The sequence below is a fragment of the Cariama cristata genome, unplaced genomic scaffold (genome assembly GCF_000690535.1).
Source record: "Cariama cristata isolate BGI_N322 unplaced genomic scaffold, ASM69053v1 scaffold14777, whole genome shotgun sequence".
Lineage (NCBI taxonomy): Eukaryota > Metazoa > Chordata > Aves > Cariamiformes > Cariamidae > Cariama > Cariama cristata.
In genome coordinates, this window is record NW_009625067.1 from 21,908 (window position 1) to 38,422 (window position 16,515).

General features: G+C 44.7%; 1 protein-coding gene across 1 annotated transcript in view; it reads right to left on the reverse strand.

The window, feature by feature from the left end:
- Positions 1-16,515, reverse strand: part of EPB41 (erythrocyte membrane protein band 4.1) — a 47,349-nt gene that overhangs the window by 12,121 nt on the left and 18,713 nt on the right. Inside the window, exons 12-14 of the mRNA XM_009703467.1 lie at positions 13,824-14,035; positions 10,904-10,966; positions 7,818-7,997 (exon numbers count right to left, since the gene is read on the reverse strand). Of these exons, the coding sequence (XP_009701769.1) occupies positions 7,818-7,997; positions 10,904-10,966; positions 13,824-14,035 (455 nt within the window). The remainder of the gene's footprint in view (positions 1-7,817; positions 7,998-10,903; positions 10,967-13,823; positions 14,036-16,515) is intronic.

Consider the following 16,515-nt stretch of genomic DNA (forward strand, 5'->3'; position numbering starts at 1 on the left):
CACCCACTACTAAGTACAGACCAAAGAGTTTCTTAAATGAATCCGTAACCCTTCTTTGGGATGAATTTTCCCAGAAAGCATCCTACTTCATTCTGTGGGTCAGAACAGGCACCATCAACTCATGACCAGGAAAAAAGAAAACCCAATAAACCAGTGGAATAATTCTCAGAGTGACAAATTACCGACCCTTACGTGAAGCGATAGACTCTTTGCCCATAACCTTTTCGAGGAGCCCCGCGGCAGGGACACAGCAAGGCCAGCCCAGCCTCGCTCCTGCAAACACAAACCGCTCCCTTGGTGCCACGCTGAGGAAATCCACCTCTTCTCATTCTTTCAGGATAGAAGGTAAATATTGAATACCTACTCTTTAGGGTCATCACCAGTTCCTGCACAAACTGCAAGGGAGGAGAGCTGGTCTTAGCTTAACTCTGTACCCTAACCTGACCTGCCCATAGGGTCCTCACTTCATCTTCTACTGACCCCCAGGGCAGGAGATGCAGATATCTTCATTTAACTGTTCACTTATTTAATAACAGAAAATAAAAAAGGGATGTTGTTTTACAGTAATGTACACCTTGAATATCACTGATGATGATCACACACAGAGCCCGATACCTAACGCAGCCTCAGAGCTGAACCTGAGTTTCAAGCAATCGGCTCTGCTTGAGCAGCTTGATTTCTGCTTCAAAATACTAATGTCCACCTTCTCCTAACGCATGAAAGCACAAGAAACTATTCTGTGTTTTATCTGGTGTCCAGAAGAAATGATACCAGGGTAAGAAGATTCAGAAAGTGAGTGCAGAGCCAACCACCAAATTCGTGATGGAAAATGCTGAAGCCTCGACAGCCGCTAACTGGATCCCACATGTGAGCACCAAAGAGCCTTGCTGCAGCTGCGTGGCCGCACCACAAAACACTGGGAAAGTCTAAATAAAATCAAAACTGCTGGCAGTCTTATTGTAGCTATATCACCAGCACGCCAGAGCCACTGAAATACCATTTTCTGCAGCAGGTCACACTGAAAAATCAGGATTTTTCATCTCACGCCAACCCGGATGAGGTTACGTGCTGCAGACATTTCCAGCTTCCCTTTGGAAGGGATAATTCAGTTCTCCATCACTCACAGACTGGCATTGCACCGGCCACGTACGAACAGGGTGCGTTAATCCCACCACGGCTTGGGGTCAGTGATGGTGTCGGGGCAGGTGGCCGGGTGGCTGCTGGTGCTTTGCAGCAAGTTTGTTCCTGAGGAAAATGGGAGCAAAGTATACAGGTTGGTTCCTTTATGAAAACCCCGAGACCTCTGCCCTTAAACAAAGCTAGAGCAAATCAACTCTCCCTGTGCACAGGTACAACAGCAGGCATCCCAAAATCCCTTCTTTCAGTGCCACATCCTGCACAGACATCAAGGGAAAAGGGTGAAACCAAAAATTAACCGGCACAGCACCGACATGTACGAGATACATAATGTACAGGAATGGGATATATAATGTGCAGGAACGAGGCCTTACAGGGGCTGGCACGGGGCACGTCTGTAACTCCCTTTGCCTTATATGTAAATGGGGAAAAAAAGCAGAGGAGCGACCAGCAAAGGGGCTGGAGCACAGCGGGCACATCACTGCGGCGTCGAACGGATGAGGTTTCTGTTCCTGATAAGCTACGGGCTTTCTCTGTCAGAAGAGATCATATCCACACGGATGAATATAGATAATTGGCCTCTAAATTGCCATAGAAATATAAAGCATTTGTTCAGTTTCTTTATACTCTGCAGTGGTAATTGTTATATAAATCCCAAAAATGTTCCTGAGCATTCTCAGAGTGTAAAGTTTCAGTTTTTTTGCTGATGATAACCTGCCTTATCTCAAGATAAAAAAAGAAAAAGCAAGAGAAGAGACCGTTTTAATTAAGAAGTTAAAGAATTGAGTTCAAGTGACAGAGCACGTCTCTCGTCACTCTGGGATAAGATACCCTGAGCACTATGTTCAAACACTGCTCTGGGCAAAGATTTCTAGACTTCAGGTCCTTTAGAAATGGTAGATAGAGCTACAGAAACCCATGGCTTTGCAAAAGCCACTGGTATGGCTTCAAAGTACTTGTCATCGGTTCAGAAAGAGAGCCTGCAGTAACCTCAACAGTGCTCAAAGCAGCATCACGGCAGCTAACCCGAGTAATGGCTTTTGAAAGGAAGCAGGTGTGTGTTTAAACCGCAAACATGGGCAGAAAACAGACAGAGAGAGATCCGAACAACTCCTGTCCCTTCCCTCTCCACGCCAGGGTGGGGAGAATGAACAGTCCCTGTTTTTCCTCCTGTCTGTTCCAATTTTGGGAAGGAGATTCAGGCAGAGAATCCCAGCCAGAAGCATCCCCTCCAGCTTCTTCCATCCTACATCTTCTGCACAGCACGTGGCACCTCAGCATCCTTCCCCACCTCTCCTCTCCAGGGCCCACCTTCTCAAGATAGTCTTCCTAAACTTCACGCCAAGCTTGCTGGAGTTCAAGTGCATTCTAAGGCGTGCTCCTAGGATGCAGGCATGCAGCTCACCGCGCAGCACCGTCCGCCCGCTGCCCGTGCCGAGCAGCCATGCAGCAGGCAGGCTACACTGCTGCCAGCTCTCCTTCGCACCACGGTACGCCTGTACAACAACCCTCTGACTTCTACACTTCCAACTGCTGAAAGAGGAAGACTGTGTATTAAAGGCAGTGTATTAAAAAGGGAAGAATAACTCTCCAATGAAAAAATCAGCATCTTCACAAAACAAAGTCCTAAAGGCACAAACTGGTGAACTAATTGGAGCAGGATACAAGAAGAATTGGAAAGATTCCCGCAAGATTAAAACGAAGGGTTTCACTAGCAACCTAAGTTTCTGAGACAGCATTTAGAGAGCCTCAACCTGTACACCGAGAGCAAGAGAGAGGCGGCTCAAGTGGTCCGTGATATATCACGGTCCTTCAGATCAGACAGCACATGCCATATTTGCCTTATGTCTTTTTCCTGCAAGCTTATCTGCTAGCTTCCTAAATAACACTGTTCACACAAATACAGATCTATAAAGGGTTATAAATACATGTATTTATATATATTCACACATTTTAGTCCCTGTAATAAAGGTCTACTCCTTTCTCTTCTGCGCTGCTGGAGCAGCTGCCAACACTGATGGCACTGGTGGCTGCTCTCAGAAGTAATTGTGTCTATACCAATCCTCCAGAGAATGCAACAGAAAGCAGATTACTACCGAAAGGAGAAGCGGTTGGCTCAGCTCAGTCCCATAATTACTATATACAGAAAAGAAACCCCTTAGACACAAAGTCCCATCTTCCCTCCAGCTCGCAAACCAGTTCTGCTCAGCCCAGCTGGGCAACTCATCTTGGAGCCTACACAGCTCAACCAGGGTAACTCGGATAAACGTGAGCATCACCCAGACATTTACATTTGTAGGCAATAAACAACAAGCGGCATGCAACGGTTTTGTTAGAGAAGTTAAAACAATCGATGGCTTTAACATTTAGAAGTGTCCTGATGTGGTAAAGTCAACATGCTAACAGAGGAGAACGTACCTAACAGCAGGTTACTCCATTCCTGTGACCTAAGCAAACATGCAGTAGTTAGTTCAACACAAATTAAATAAAACACATCTGAAGTGCACCAAGACCACCAGGTTCAGAAAAATGATTAATCTATGTTTACAGTAAATATTTCCTTGCAATGGGTTTTCGCCTATAACACAATGTATTTTCTGGGGAACAAGGCGCGAGAGGGAAGCTGCGATGCTTCGCAAAAGGCTTCTCCCACTGGGAAAACAAAAAGTTGCCTGTCCCTGTCGCTAAGTTAACACTAACAGCAGCATTGATAATCAAGACTTTTAACTTAAACGCCAATCTTACGTTTCCTAGAAAAGGAGTGGTTATGGATTAGATTGAGCAGATTGCTGTAAAGCCTCTTTTGGATCAGTACCAAACGTTCTCCAGCGCGTGAACATCTTACATTTAAAACAAGCAGCTTAAAAGCAAGTCTTCAGCAATTCCTACGTGAAGTCTACATGGGCTGAAGAAGCAAACGTCTCCTCCCACGTATTTACACTCCCCATCTGCCTTCTTACGGCAATCGGGAACACAGTCCAAAGAATTTGCTTTAGCACAGTAGGAAATTTCAGAATGGACCCAGCAATCCATGACCACTCCTATCAGGTCCCGGATCACAGCTACACAACAACACGCAGCGGGATTAACATGACGGTCGTGGGGTGTCCCTTCCTGGGACAGCGAACTATGGAGATCAAAGACCAGGACAAGGAAGATGCAGCAGAGGCTACGGCCAAGAAATTCAGGAGCTTTGGTCTTGAGGTTTCAACATGACCCTGTTGCCACTCAGAGAAAGAGCAGCCACCAAACAGTCAGTGCTATGACCAGGAGAAAGGACATCATAAAAGGAATACGTGGAGAAGGAAAAATGCTAGAGTACAGCTGACACTTTTTGAGTGATTTCTGCTCTTCAGGAATTGGAATAGAAACCTTTGGAAGAGTTTCTTCACTTGCTTGCCGGGGAAAGGCTGTCTCAGTAGGTATCTCCTGCTTTTTTAGTTTGTCTTCATCCTGTACTAACAGAGGACGTTCCTGTGTCTGCTTTCGTGGTAGAAGATCAAGAAAGACAGAGAGAGATGAACAAAAATGACAGATGGAAAGTGCCCAAAATGATACTTGGAGGTGTGCAAAGCGTTAGGACAGCCTTCTTCTCAATGTAAAAATAAAATGCCCTGGAGAACAGAGCTGCTGGTGGCTTGGGTCGCATCAGCCTTAGAGCTACAAAATCTGGTCCTCTCTGCAGAGCTCATGAACATCGGGATCAGCATCACGCATGTTTTGTCACAAACCTCTGGATCATGATCACGCGTGTTTTGTGCCTGCCCTCCCAGAAAAGCGTATGCTCAAACCTACTGAACTGTTTCAGAATTGGAATGGTTGAGAAAAAAGCTTGAGGCATTAGAAATAGAAATGGCGTAGTACAAAATGTGGTCTCTGACGGCTTCCTATTCTACGGTGCCCTTAAAAAATAGCGTTTGTTAAATATTGTTGAACATCCAGACTGCAGTGCAGATACAAAACGCTTTTTCAAAGTTCTGATGAGAGTATCAAAATTTCGATTGTTTTGAAAATTCTACTGGAACAAGTGAAAAATAGTTAATCTTAGAAATCTCGAGCCTGGAACAGGCAGGATGGCAGTAGGAGCATTGCAAACTCCTTAAATTTCGCTCCACATTTTAGCACTTTTGTTTCTGGAGTCTAAAGAATGTAAAAAACCAGAATGGGTAAATCATCACACAGGATCATGCAAGGGCTCTCGCACTTCCATTGAAGAAAGAAAAGATTGTGGGAAACATTGCTGTTTAGTAACTCTCCATCCCTTTAGTTTGCCAAACCTGGTCAAACCCAAGTGTACCTAGGAGAGGAAAAATTTGGCTCTAAGCTCCCTCAGCTGAGCTAGCCTCCTTTGATCGGTACGGTATTTTGGGACTGGTTCTTTGCACACCCCTAAGTGACGAGTATTGGGGAGAAAGTAGCTGGGAGACTGGGCAGCAAAAGAAAATATAAAATGCAAGAGTAACATGATCATTAAAACAAAAAACGGAAAGAAAGACAACATAAAAAGAACAGGGTACAGTTAAACTTTCATAATTGCTTTTCTCTCCGAATACACGGTTATATCTTTCATGCAGCTTTTTCGAACCAGCCATGCACCAAAATAAGCAAAATCGAAAGCTGCAAAAGCTGCAGCAGTGCAAAAGTCCTCTCGGTGTGAGTTATGAAACTACTTCATGTAGCCAAAAGAAAAAAAATGTTATCCAGCAGCTGCTGTTGAGTTTTTGCTCGGTGCCATTGCAATAGCAAAAGTCTGGTTCAGAAGCACATATCAGAACAGCAGCTTTACCTCAAGCCCACCAACCTGTCTCTCAGAAGATAGGACAGTGACTTTCTTGACCTGGACACACAAAGCGTGTTAAGGTTCAGTTGTCTTGCAATAAAACATACAGGAACAGCAGAAAAGCAGCCCCTGGCAGAATACCCTTTGGCCACTACAGCAGGGTGAAGATACCACCATGAACAGGAGAAACAGGATTGCTTTGCATCATGATTTACCATCCTTAAACACAGGCAGGTGAAGGAAAACACCCTCCCCGGCAGGTGCCTGGCGAAGATGCATTTCTGGATGTTCGCAGCAGAATGTGTCCACCTCCACCTCACAGCAAGAGCACTTCAGGGAGGATCAGATTAAAAGGGAATTTCCAGAAATGCAAATCCAGGCCTGACACCAATTCTTGCATCGCTGTGGACCACTGCAGCCTTAGGTGGGGAAAGCCCACGCCATCCAGTTACCATGAACAGCAGCCCCCCAAGACCTCACAATGTGGTCACCTTGCAAGAAATTCTTCATGATAACCAAGAATATCATTCTTAAACTGCAGTTGTGGAGCTTAGGAGCCCCTGCTCTATCCCACCCGCACACCCATAAACCACATGGCACGGTGGGCAGAGCTCTGCATCGCTCTGCTGCCCACACTCCTGCAGAATTTACACTGAGACTCGGCAACCAAAGAGGAAAGTCCATCCGTGTGTTAAACAGGGTAATTCCAAGGATAACGATCAACCCTGATTAGTTCACTTTGGGGGTTTTGTTTTCCTAGGTGGGGTGGAGGGAAGCCCTATAATTGTCATGGCTTTTCTCTATGCTTTGAGGAGCCTGTAGTAAACCTGGTCGTTAAAACCCCTTGTACTTGTTATGATAACCCTCCATCCACTGCAGGATTAGTTCTGTTTTAAAAGTATCTCCCTTGCAATGGTTTCAAGATCAAACACAAGCTTATCTGCAGCACTGTGGGCAGGAAAGGGAGAAGCTAGGCTTAAACCAGGAGAGAGTCTACGACGGCTGCCACTGCAGCCAGGATGCAATTTTTCAGTTGTAATGAAAAATTGCATTTACTATTTAAGAGACTGATTACACAGGCGCTAACTAGTTTTACTCACAAGCTTCAAATCTGAGCTAGGTAACACCAATACTAAACAGAGAAGCTGTCTGTTATCCAAGAAGAAACCAGTTGGCAGACAGCTCTCTGCTGTTCCAACTCGGTTTCTTTGAAAAATTACCTTTTTAAGGAAATTAGCAGAGAAACTGTGAATGTATGCGGCTACTAACATACAGGCACTGTTCCTGTAAGGAGAAAGATTTCCATCACGTACGAACAGCCCTGTTGTAGCCACCTGAGGAGTCTTCTGCAAGCCTCCACAGCAGATCAGCACCTGCAGATCCTAATGCAAGACTAAATCCAATAACATCCTGGATTAACTGGAGAATAAAGTGACTTTTGAAAATTGATACCATCCTAGTGCTTCTCCACTGGGTTATCTGCAATATTATCTCTGAATTAATAATTCCCTTTAATTTAGGTGTTTGGGTTTTGGTTTGGTTTGGTTTTTTGCTACATTTTGGGGAGATGCGTTCCCTGCCCCCAGGAATCAATCAGTCCCCAAAACAGCCATGTGAAGTATACTCTAGCATCATGGATGACAGTAACACTAGGAAAAGCAGCATCAAAACCAGGTGAAGAATTCCCACATTTTTTTCTACCAAAAAAAAATAATCCCATCTTTATGATACTACAACTAAAGTATCAATTCTCTCAGAGACCATCATACATGTTAAAAGTCAGTATTAACTATTAAAAGTCAATATAACCAAAAACTAAGGGGGGCTGAGGCTGAATCCTACATTGCAAAGCCATCCCTTGGAACAGTGCAGTACACCCCCGCGCCGCCGAGGTACTCACTCCATCCGCTCCCGTGGGAATCTGCCCGTTGACGTTGAGAGTTCGGAAAGGGGAGTGAGTGGACAAACGTTTGTCCCATTCACTCGGCCGAGGCTCCGGGACGGACTCCATAAAGTTCTTCTTCAACTCACTGATGTTGGCGTGATGCTTCTTTATTTCTTCTTGGGTCTTATCTAGATCCTATTAGTAAAAGGACAGGATAAATGAAGAGACACGGAGACGACACCTGCGACTGCCTAGGCTGCGGCATAGCAAAGCTGCGCTCAGCAGAGTTGTTGCCGACTTCCATCAATTGTGCTCACGCTGCAAACACACAAAGGGAGCGTCCTCTCTCCTCTTTCCTCTCCTATTAATTGGGAGAAACTGGAATCGGCACGGAGCGGGGTCTCCTCCAGGAGCGGGACGTGCCATCGGTTCATCTCAAGCTACACCCAAACAGATGACAGCTGAGTTGTAATCTCAGGGATTTTCCCCATCAGGGATTTTTTTTCAGTTGTAAAACTGTTTGTTTGGGTTATTTAATTTAATGCCTTTAAATTGGGTAGGTTCGCTTTCTTTTTCCTCCGCTAGCCTGAATATTCATGGGTATAAATGCATTTAATGTTTAAGAAAATGTTTTCCCAATTTTATTTATTCTCTTCCTACCCATTTTCTTTTTTATCCTACCAAGAATTATCTTTGGGCCCAGAACACCCCCCATTACCTTTTTTCCCCACATCTCATCTCATCCCTCCAGGAGCTAATGCAGGAGGTTTTAAACTTCTGAAATGAAGATGAGACGACAGCCCTTTAAAAATCAAACTGAGAATTTACTTTATGCCGGATCAATCAAGAAACTCCTGCTAAAATTCATCTGGAAAAAGCCAGATTTCTACTCTGTGATGCCAGTTTACAGCATAAATGCACAGACTTCAAGGCAAGTCAGCTCTCTTCAACTTGTTTAAAAATAGCTTTTCCTTGCAAGCCAACCAGAATTTGTTGAAAACAAAGCTTTTGCATAAAATAGGCATAAGCCAAACAACGTTGTTTCTGGACAGTGCCAAAAAGCAGCAAGCCTCACCCGTTAGAAAGGGGGAAATTAAGGTCAGTAAAAGCATCACTGGGAAATTTGACTGGTTTTGTGCTTTTAGTTGTTACTCAGCCCATCAATTTTAGAAGACGGACGAGCAAATGCATCCCTAAAGGAGGGTCCCCCCTCAAATATCTGCATCCCTGCGGCTTACCCAGGACACACCATCTTCCCTCCGCAGGGCTATAGCCCCAAATGCCTCATTAACAACATTTGCTCTTTTTGGCACACTTCTGGGGGAAAAAAATCAGTTTTGGCACCCATCCCGGATGAAAGCACAAGGCAAGTGCCTGCTAGTTAAGACACACACACAAAAAAAGCACAAATAAGTCTGCTGAGCACTCCAGGTTAAAACCCTGCCTGGGTCGAGGAGCCCTACAGCTGCTCCTGGTTTAGAGAAGAGAGAAAGACCACCTTGGTTATCCACCACTGCGCAAGAGCTGGTCCTGGGGGGGTTTGCAGAGAAGCCACGAGGAGCTATGTGGAGCCACAACGGGTCTTGAAAGCATCTCGAGGAACAAGCTCGCTAAGCATTACCGCTTTTCCTCCTGTTTTGCCCTTTTTGTAAGAATACGGAGCATGGGTTATCGAGCATGGAGCATTAAACGGCTTTCAATAATATCAAGCGGCAGCTTCAGGAGTACGAGGTCTGCTGGAAAAATGTTTGATCTGCCAAATGCATGGGTTTAAAAAAAAAATAATAAAGGAATAAAGGGAGTGAGCTGCTGGGGTCAGCCCTTTTCTAGGGGAGGGCTGGAGCACCTGCAACAGAACTGGTGGGAAGGGCAGCAGAGAGGGAATGGGCTGGAGAAGGGGCTGGGTGCCAGAGCCAAGTATTTCACTAACAGGAAAAAGGGGTTTAGAAGCAATGAAAAAGCTCTGCTTGGGGTTGGGGAGATGGAGCTGTTCGAGTCGGGTGAAAGAAAGCGACAGGCACAGTCTTCACAGCGCTCCGGCGGCAGCCGAACCCCTGCCCGTCGTGCCGCAGACCCTTCACTCGTGGCTGAAAGCTCTACATTGTAGCAGTCAAAAAAAATTTAAAACACCAAAAAAAAAAGCCCAAAACCCACCCAAAAGCTGCAAAATTTTTAAAATTCAGATTAGGAGAAGGCAGTTAGTACACTCCACTTTCAAGAGATACCAACAGGGAAACCCTACCAGCTGCTGGTGCTGCAAATTGAGTAGAAACACGTAACACAGGAACAGAATATCAGAAGCCACAAAAAGTCTTCCATAACACAGTGTATTAAAAAAAATAAAATATATGATTGGCATGGTCTGTTCTGAGACCGTGCTTGGGTGAAACCAAACGTAAAGGGCTCCCAAAGCCAAAGGAATAACTGTACGCCGAGGGATGAAACAGCTTCTCGCTTGCTCACAAGCCACCCACGACCACTGAGCCCCCAGGTCAGCTCCAAGGGGACCCGGTGCTGATGCAGGATGGGGCCCGAGGGAGCGTTAGGATGCTGCAAGGTAAGTGCGTGCTAGGAGAAGGATTGCAACGCTGCAAGCATCGCTGCAACACCGGCAGCAACGTCCGGAGGGAGGACTCGCTCCTGTCTCAAGTAACGTGGGCATCGCGGTGGCCTGAACGCTACGGAGGGGACAATCTCACCTGCAGCTTATCCTAAATTTTGTATTTTCATAGACTGGCTTTTCCCCCAGGAAAATAACTTATTTCAAGCAAGGAGAAACTTGTAAATGAGCTTCTCCGTCACGATTCACGCCACTGTGAGCACCCCGCAGGTCCAAGAGCAGACCTGAGCACGTAGCTCTGCCAATCATATATTTTGGGTAAGTATGAAAGAATGAGAGTCAGAAGAGGTAGAAGGAAGAACACCTGCACATCGTCATGTTTACTGTCACCATGCAAAAGCATATTTAAAAAAAAAAAAAAGGTCTTTCATGCAACGTCATGCAAAACGAAAGGCAGCAGCAGAAGAGGAAGAAAAAGTTCAGCGCAGATGCAGAAGGTCTAGGCAAACGCAACTGAAAAAAGCTTCAAGTTCATACAAACCTCCAACATTAAATTGCTATGCCTGATATAAATGTTTTCACCATCTAGCCTCTTTGATCTCTTCTGTGAAAATGAAAGAAAAGGGGGAAACAAAACAAAAAAAAAAGAAAAAGAAAAGCACAAAAAATTAAAATGTTGTTCTTGCGGGATCGACAAATTGGCAAATTAAAAAAGTTAACTCAACGTTGGGAGCGCAGCGCTGTGCCAGCGTGGGGTGGGGACCCAGCCGCAGGGATGCTGGCGTGGGGGCACCACCGGGAAATGGGGGTTCTTGCTCATGGAGAATGGGGAAATGCAATGAGTCCTTTAAAGAGACAGCTCCCAGGGGTTCGTCGGCTTTCGCCTTGATTTACATTGCTCGCCACAAAGAGACAGTTACTGTTTTTCTGTGGAAGCCTTGCACGGAGTCACAACTTCACATCCCTGACAGGGATGGATGCCCACCCCAGTGTAGGAGGCTGTACTGCCTGGTGTAACTTTTACAAGGGCTCAATGTGCACAGTAACTACGTCTTAACCACCTTTCCCATCTTGGACACATCCCCTATTCCTTAATCAATATAAAAAAAGCGTTATGCGCCTTTTTTTTTCTTTTTGCCTTTCCTGGAATGCACACTACACAGTTTTCTTTGGATTCTAACTAAATTTGTTACAGAGAAGGTAAATTTTATAAATTAAACCAAGTGCGTTTCTCTTGAACACTCAACATGCATAATTTTAGCAATCAGACTGTCTATGGGACAAAAAGCTATCAATTTTAAAATCAGATATTTGATAGTTACAGTTTAAAAAAAAAACCAAACAAAAAAAACCAACAAAAAACCCAACCCAAAGCACATGAAGAAATTGGAGCACTGTCTTTTTAAACAGGTTAGAGATGCATGAATGATATGGCAAATTTGTTTGGTGAAAGTGTAAAATGGCTAACCTTCCTCATTCTTATCAGTTCTTCCTCTTTTTCTGCAGGCTGCTGCTGTTGGGTGGTGATAAAAAAAAAAAAAAAGAAGAGTTGTTGGTTCATTTAACTATGTTGAACCTCACTGTTTAACCTTAAAAAAAAAATGTGAGCAACCTAACTCAATTATTAGCACAAACCTGGGGCTTGTCACCATTCGTGGTGGGTACTGTGACCTCAATGTGCGCTTTCCTCACCTACATTTAAGAAATAAATCGGTAAAAACATTTCTTGTTAGTAGACTTGTTTCAAGAGACCATTTAGTTTCAAAACACAGCTGCATAAAGTTGGTTTTGAAATGCTGGGTGAACATGCAAAAACCAACATGCAGTCCTCCGGAAAGAGTTAATGACACCGCAGCTCTCCGACAGTCTGTTAGTTAACAGCACATTTACAATAATTCCTTCAGCTCCAGAATTATTTGCATTTGAAACCACAGTGCTCTCTAGTGCTTCTGAAGACCGACTTCCCACTTGCATTAGCTTTGCCAGGCAATGTTTTCAAATTTCATTTGCAGCTGGATCTCTCCGTGAAATCCTTCCCAAAAGCAATATGCTCAAATTAACACAGACCTTCTCAAAACCAGAAAATTATTTGTTATGCACAGGCATTGCGTTCACAGAGTCAGTAAGAGGACATCTATCTAGAAACTCAAGCCTAACATCACAAATTAAGTTCTTTACTCTCCCTAAATAGAGAGCCAAGGTTGTCTTAACACTTTAAGGAAAGTATTTTAGGGAAACTGAATTGTCAAATACTCTGAAGGCGAAAGCATCGGTGGGTGTTAAAAGAAGTGATGCAGCTACATTTGAGAAACAGGGTAAATTTGGCATGTTCAAATCCACAATTTCCTCCCACATCTACATTTAAAGAAAAAAAAAAAAGATCCAGTGTTTAAGCATTTAGGAAAAACCCTGTAATAAGTAAGATGGGATGAATAAAATTTACTTGTTCCCAGTTTAATGCTAGGGAGGGTGAGCAGCCATGCAGGAACAGCATTACAGGAACTGTGTGTCACGATGCACGCTCCAAAGTGCCAGCCTGAAGATTCCGTCAGCGTTTTCATTTTAAAATTACTGATCACAGTGTCCTTTCTTCACCTCCATCTCCCTACCTTAATTAATAGCGATCTCCCCCGGAGTATGTCATACAAGACCCACTGCGTGATTCATTATAGCAAAAATGTGGCTCCAGTAATGCTGAGAACAGCTAAATATTGGGAGTAATGTGAAAATTGTATCTCAAGGCATACACCTCTGCTGCAACACTGGAAGGTTTCAGTCAATAAGATTTGCAGAATATTAAGGACACTGTAATATGAACAAGTATTTTTCACATTATGTTCACTTAGGAGAACAATACACACAGATCAACTTCAGCAGAGGTCTCAGACATTTGTAGAAAGCTCAAATAATGTTTAAAAAAATTCATTTAAACAATAAACCCCCTAAAGTCTCAACAGTGCCATTCAAAACCAAAGTTTTAGTCCAGTTTGCAGAAACATATTAACAGCTCTCCCAGAGAAAGCCTATCAACGTAAAAAACATTTGCATTCAGATGCTGGGTTGCAGACCAGATCCGTATCACCCATTTCACTGGAATTTCTCCTGCTGTCGTACCAGGAATCAGCAGAGACAGCCTAGCGATGGGTGAGCCTTAAATTTAAGTGGCATGAACTCATGTGCAATTCTTACCAGCTTTTTAAATACCATATCAGTAAGTTGCATTTAGTTTGACTGCAACCACCGAAACGCAGCCACCCCAGACCTCCTCCTTCCTTACACCCAGAGGGGCAGGGCTGAGATTTCCCTGGGACCCAGACCCTCGCGCTTCTGGGTGAGGGATAAACCCCTCGTTGGCCGGGAGAGGAAAGTGCACAGAGCTGCTTGCTCTGGGGCTGGTTCTAGAGCCGATGCTCCAGCCCAGCACGAGCACAGCCTCTTCCAGAGATTCTGGTTTGACACACCTTTAATGCATCGGCTGGCTCCGGCTTGGCTTTCTCTGGTGGGATTTCTTCACGTCTCACACCGGGTTTTGCTGTTTCCTTTTCTACTTTAGATGCAGTGGCCACGTCCTTCGTGTCGGGCTTAGCTGGGACTGATTCTGCAGCGTGGCTCTGAGCGATGGCCGGAGCAGAGGTGGGACGGGGACTCCTCTCAGGGGTTATCACAGCCACTGCTGAGGATGGGGGAAAAGACAGACAGGGACAATGTTCAGAGCAGGCAACGTTTCTAAAGCACTAGGCAGTCTTTCCAAATTACAGCGCTGTCATTTAAAAAGAAAGGGAGAAGGAGGGAAAAAAAGGGAAAAGAAAGAAAGATGTTGAGCAAAGCAGCTTGTGCATTTAGTACGGGAAAGTTGAGATTATTTTCCTTATGGTTTAAATAAAATAAAACCCCACAACAGATGGTTTATAAAAAGCAAGCTTGCACTCTGCAGAGAAGCCACACCAGAAAGGCAAATCTATTTTTGACACTGTGCCATCGAATTCTGGGTCCTTCACACACAACTCACACAGAAGTCCATTCCAGTGCAACCATTAAAATAGAAACACTTACAGCTGTGGTGAGTTCTTGACGCATTGGCACCTTCCCAACCAGAAACAGATGGTTTCTGGAAGGGCAATACAGGCTTTCCCCCATCTCCCCAATCTTTTCAGCAATTCAAACAAAAAAATAAACAAGAAGCATTGCTCTATAAAACTTCACAGCAACTTCCAGGTGGGTTTCAAAGCAGGCTGGGGCTGCGTGTCCGAGATGGGTATCTCCTGCTCCAGCCCAAGGCACCGCTGCGAGAAGATACCCAGCATCTCCACGTCAGTGACCGTGCAGAAATGAATAGCATGCTGCTAAAAAAATCACCTTTCCAGAGGACGACAGTCTTAGATACAAGGACTAGGTACAAACAAAACCAACTGCCTACTCCTTTACTTCGATTCCTGATCTCCCAGACCGTTCCTGATCCCTGAAAAGCCTGACACCTCCAAAATATTCAAGCCAATACTGGGCAACAAAGCAAGCCCCAGTTAATTAACTGTGTGTACCTATAGCTGCACTAAGCTATTTAGTCCTCCTGATGTTGGTTTTTATGGCCATTCCACTAAAAATATACCTAGTCACCTAGAATAATTTCTTTTGACGTAGTCTCATATTCCTAAAGTCACAGTTTATGCAGCAAGGGTCAACATTGTGTAACCTACCCCAGCCAACACTAGGTTACGAGTGTCCATCCAGCTATGCAAAAGACACTAGAAAATTTGGCATTGAAAAAGAAATTGTAATTATAAGGAACTCCTTGGTAAGAATTCCTGTCTCACCGAAAAGATAACTGCATCTCATCTGTGTGTATAAAACACGTACAAAATAAAGTATCCATGTGGCCCAAAACATACAAGATGGAGGGGCAAAAAAGAACCTGACTTTTCAGAGATTTAAATTATAAGTCTTGCTGAAAATCCACCCTAAAACCCACATCACCACTGCTGTCTCCATTATCTCCCCTGCTCTTCAGCACAGGAGTTCATTTCTGTGAGCCAGACATTCTGTTTTCCTTTCGGAAGGACAACCGGTGCCGTGTCCTGGTGTATTTATGCCACGGAAGCGGTGACAGCCACCCAGGAGGTTGTACACAGGTGAGATGGCAGGGACAGTCGGGATTAGGAGGATGCCGGGTGTGCAAAGCCATCGCGGTGGTACCTGACTCCTTCGGGACCGGCTCTAGTTCTCTCATCATCACCAATTTTTCTTCCTCCTCCTCCTCTTCAACTGGGCTTATCTCAACATTGCCAAGAGCACGTTTGGCTAAAAAAGTTATGGACGTGTTAAAATGCCACCTCGAAGATGAAGTAGCAAAGGAAATACTGTCATCAGTAAATCCGCACAGCCACCTCTCCTGCCTCTCTGACAGTGCTTCAGAACAGGACAGACACACAGGAAAAATAATAACAGATACCAAACTTTTCCTTTGTCATTCAAAGATGAGCTCTGTGCTGTCCAGAACTGTGTTATTTTAGTTACATTTTCTTGATTAACTACCTTTAGCTATTTTGACACATGACGATTTAAGCCCAGTAAAAAGCACTGCTCCAAAATACGAGGTATAAAATACCAATCATCATCATCCTGGCCAAGAAAACGGTCCCTACTGAGAACAAAAGTGTCAAGAGGAGGAAAAAGTGCAGGAGGTGAATGAGAAGAAGGAGCAGCGGCAGTAGGAGATCCCTGGACGTGCTTGGGTCTGACACTGGCCGATGTCCGCTCTGCCGCAGCCCATCTCATGGAATATCCTCGAGTCTAAGCGCAGGGGCTGGTTTAGTGTTTTTCATAATAACCAAGAAAACAGATTCCCAGTTACCTCCCTCCACGGCTTCGATCTCCTCTTCCTGCAATGGCTAACCAACTCTGCTTTTAATTACGATTAGGCTGGCTCTGCCTGCAGCAGGGAAGTTGCTCTGAAACCCCTCCCCAACTAGGGAAGAAGCAGGCTCCCTAGCAAAGAAATAAAGCAGGGTGTAGGTGACCTCCAGCAGTCCCGGAGCTCACAACCTGATTTTCAGGCACCGCACGTTCCTACAGCTCAGAGGAAGGAAGCTTACAAGAAGGGACAGTAACAGAGGCGCATTAAGAGGCCACTGCACACTCATATCAACACGCAGGCAC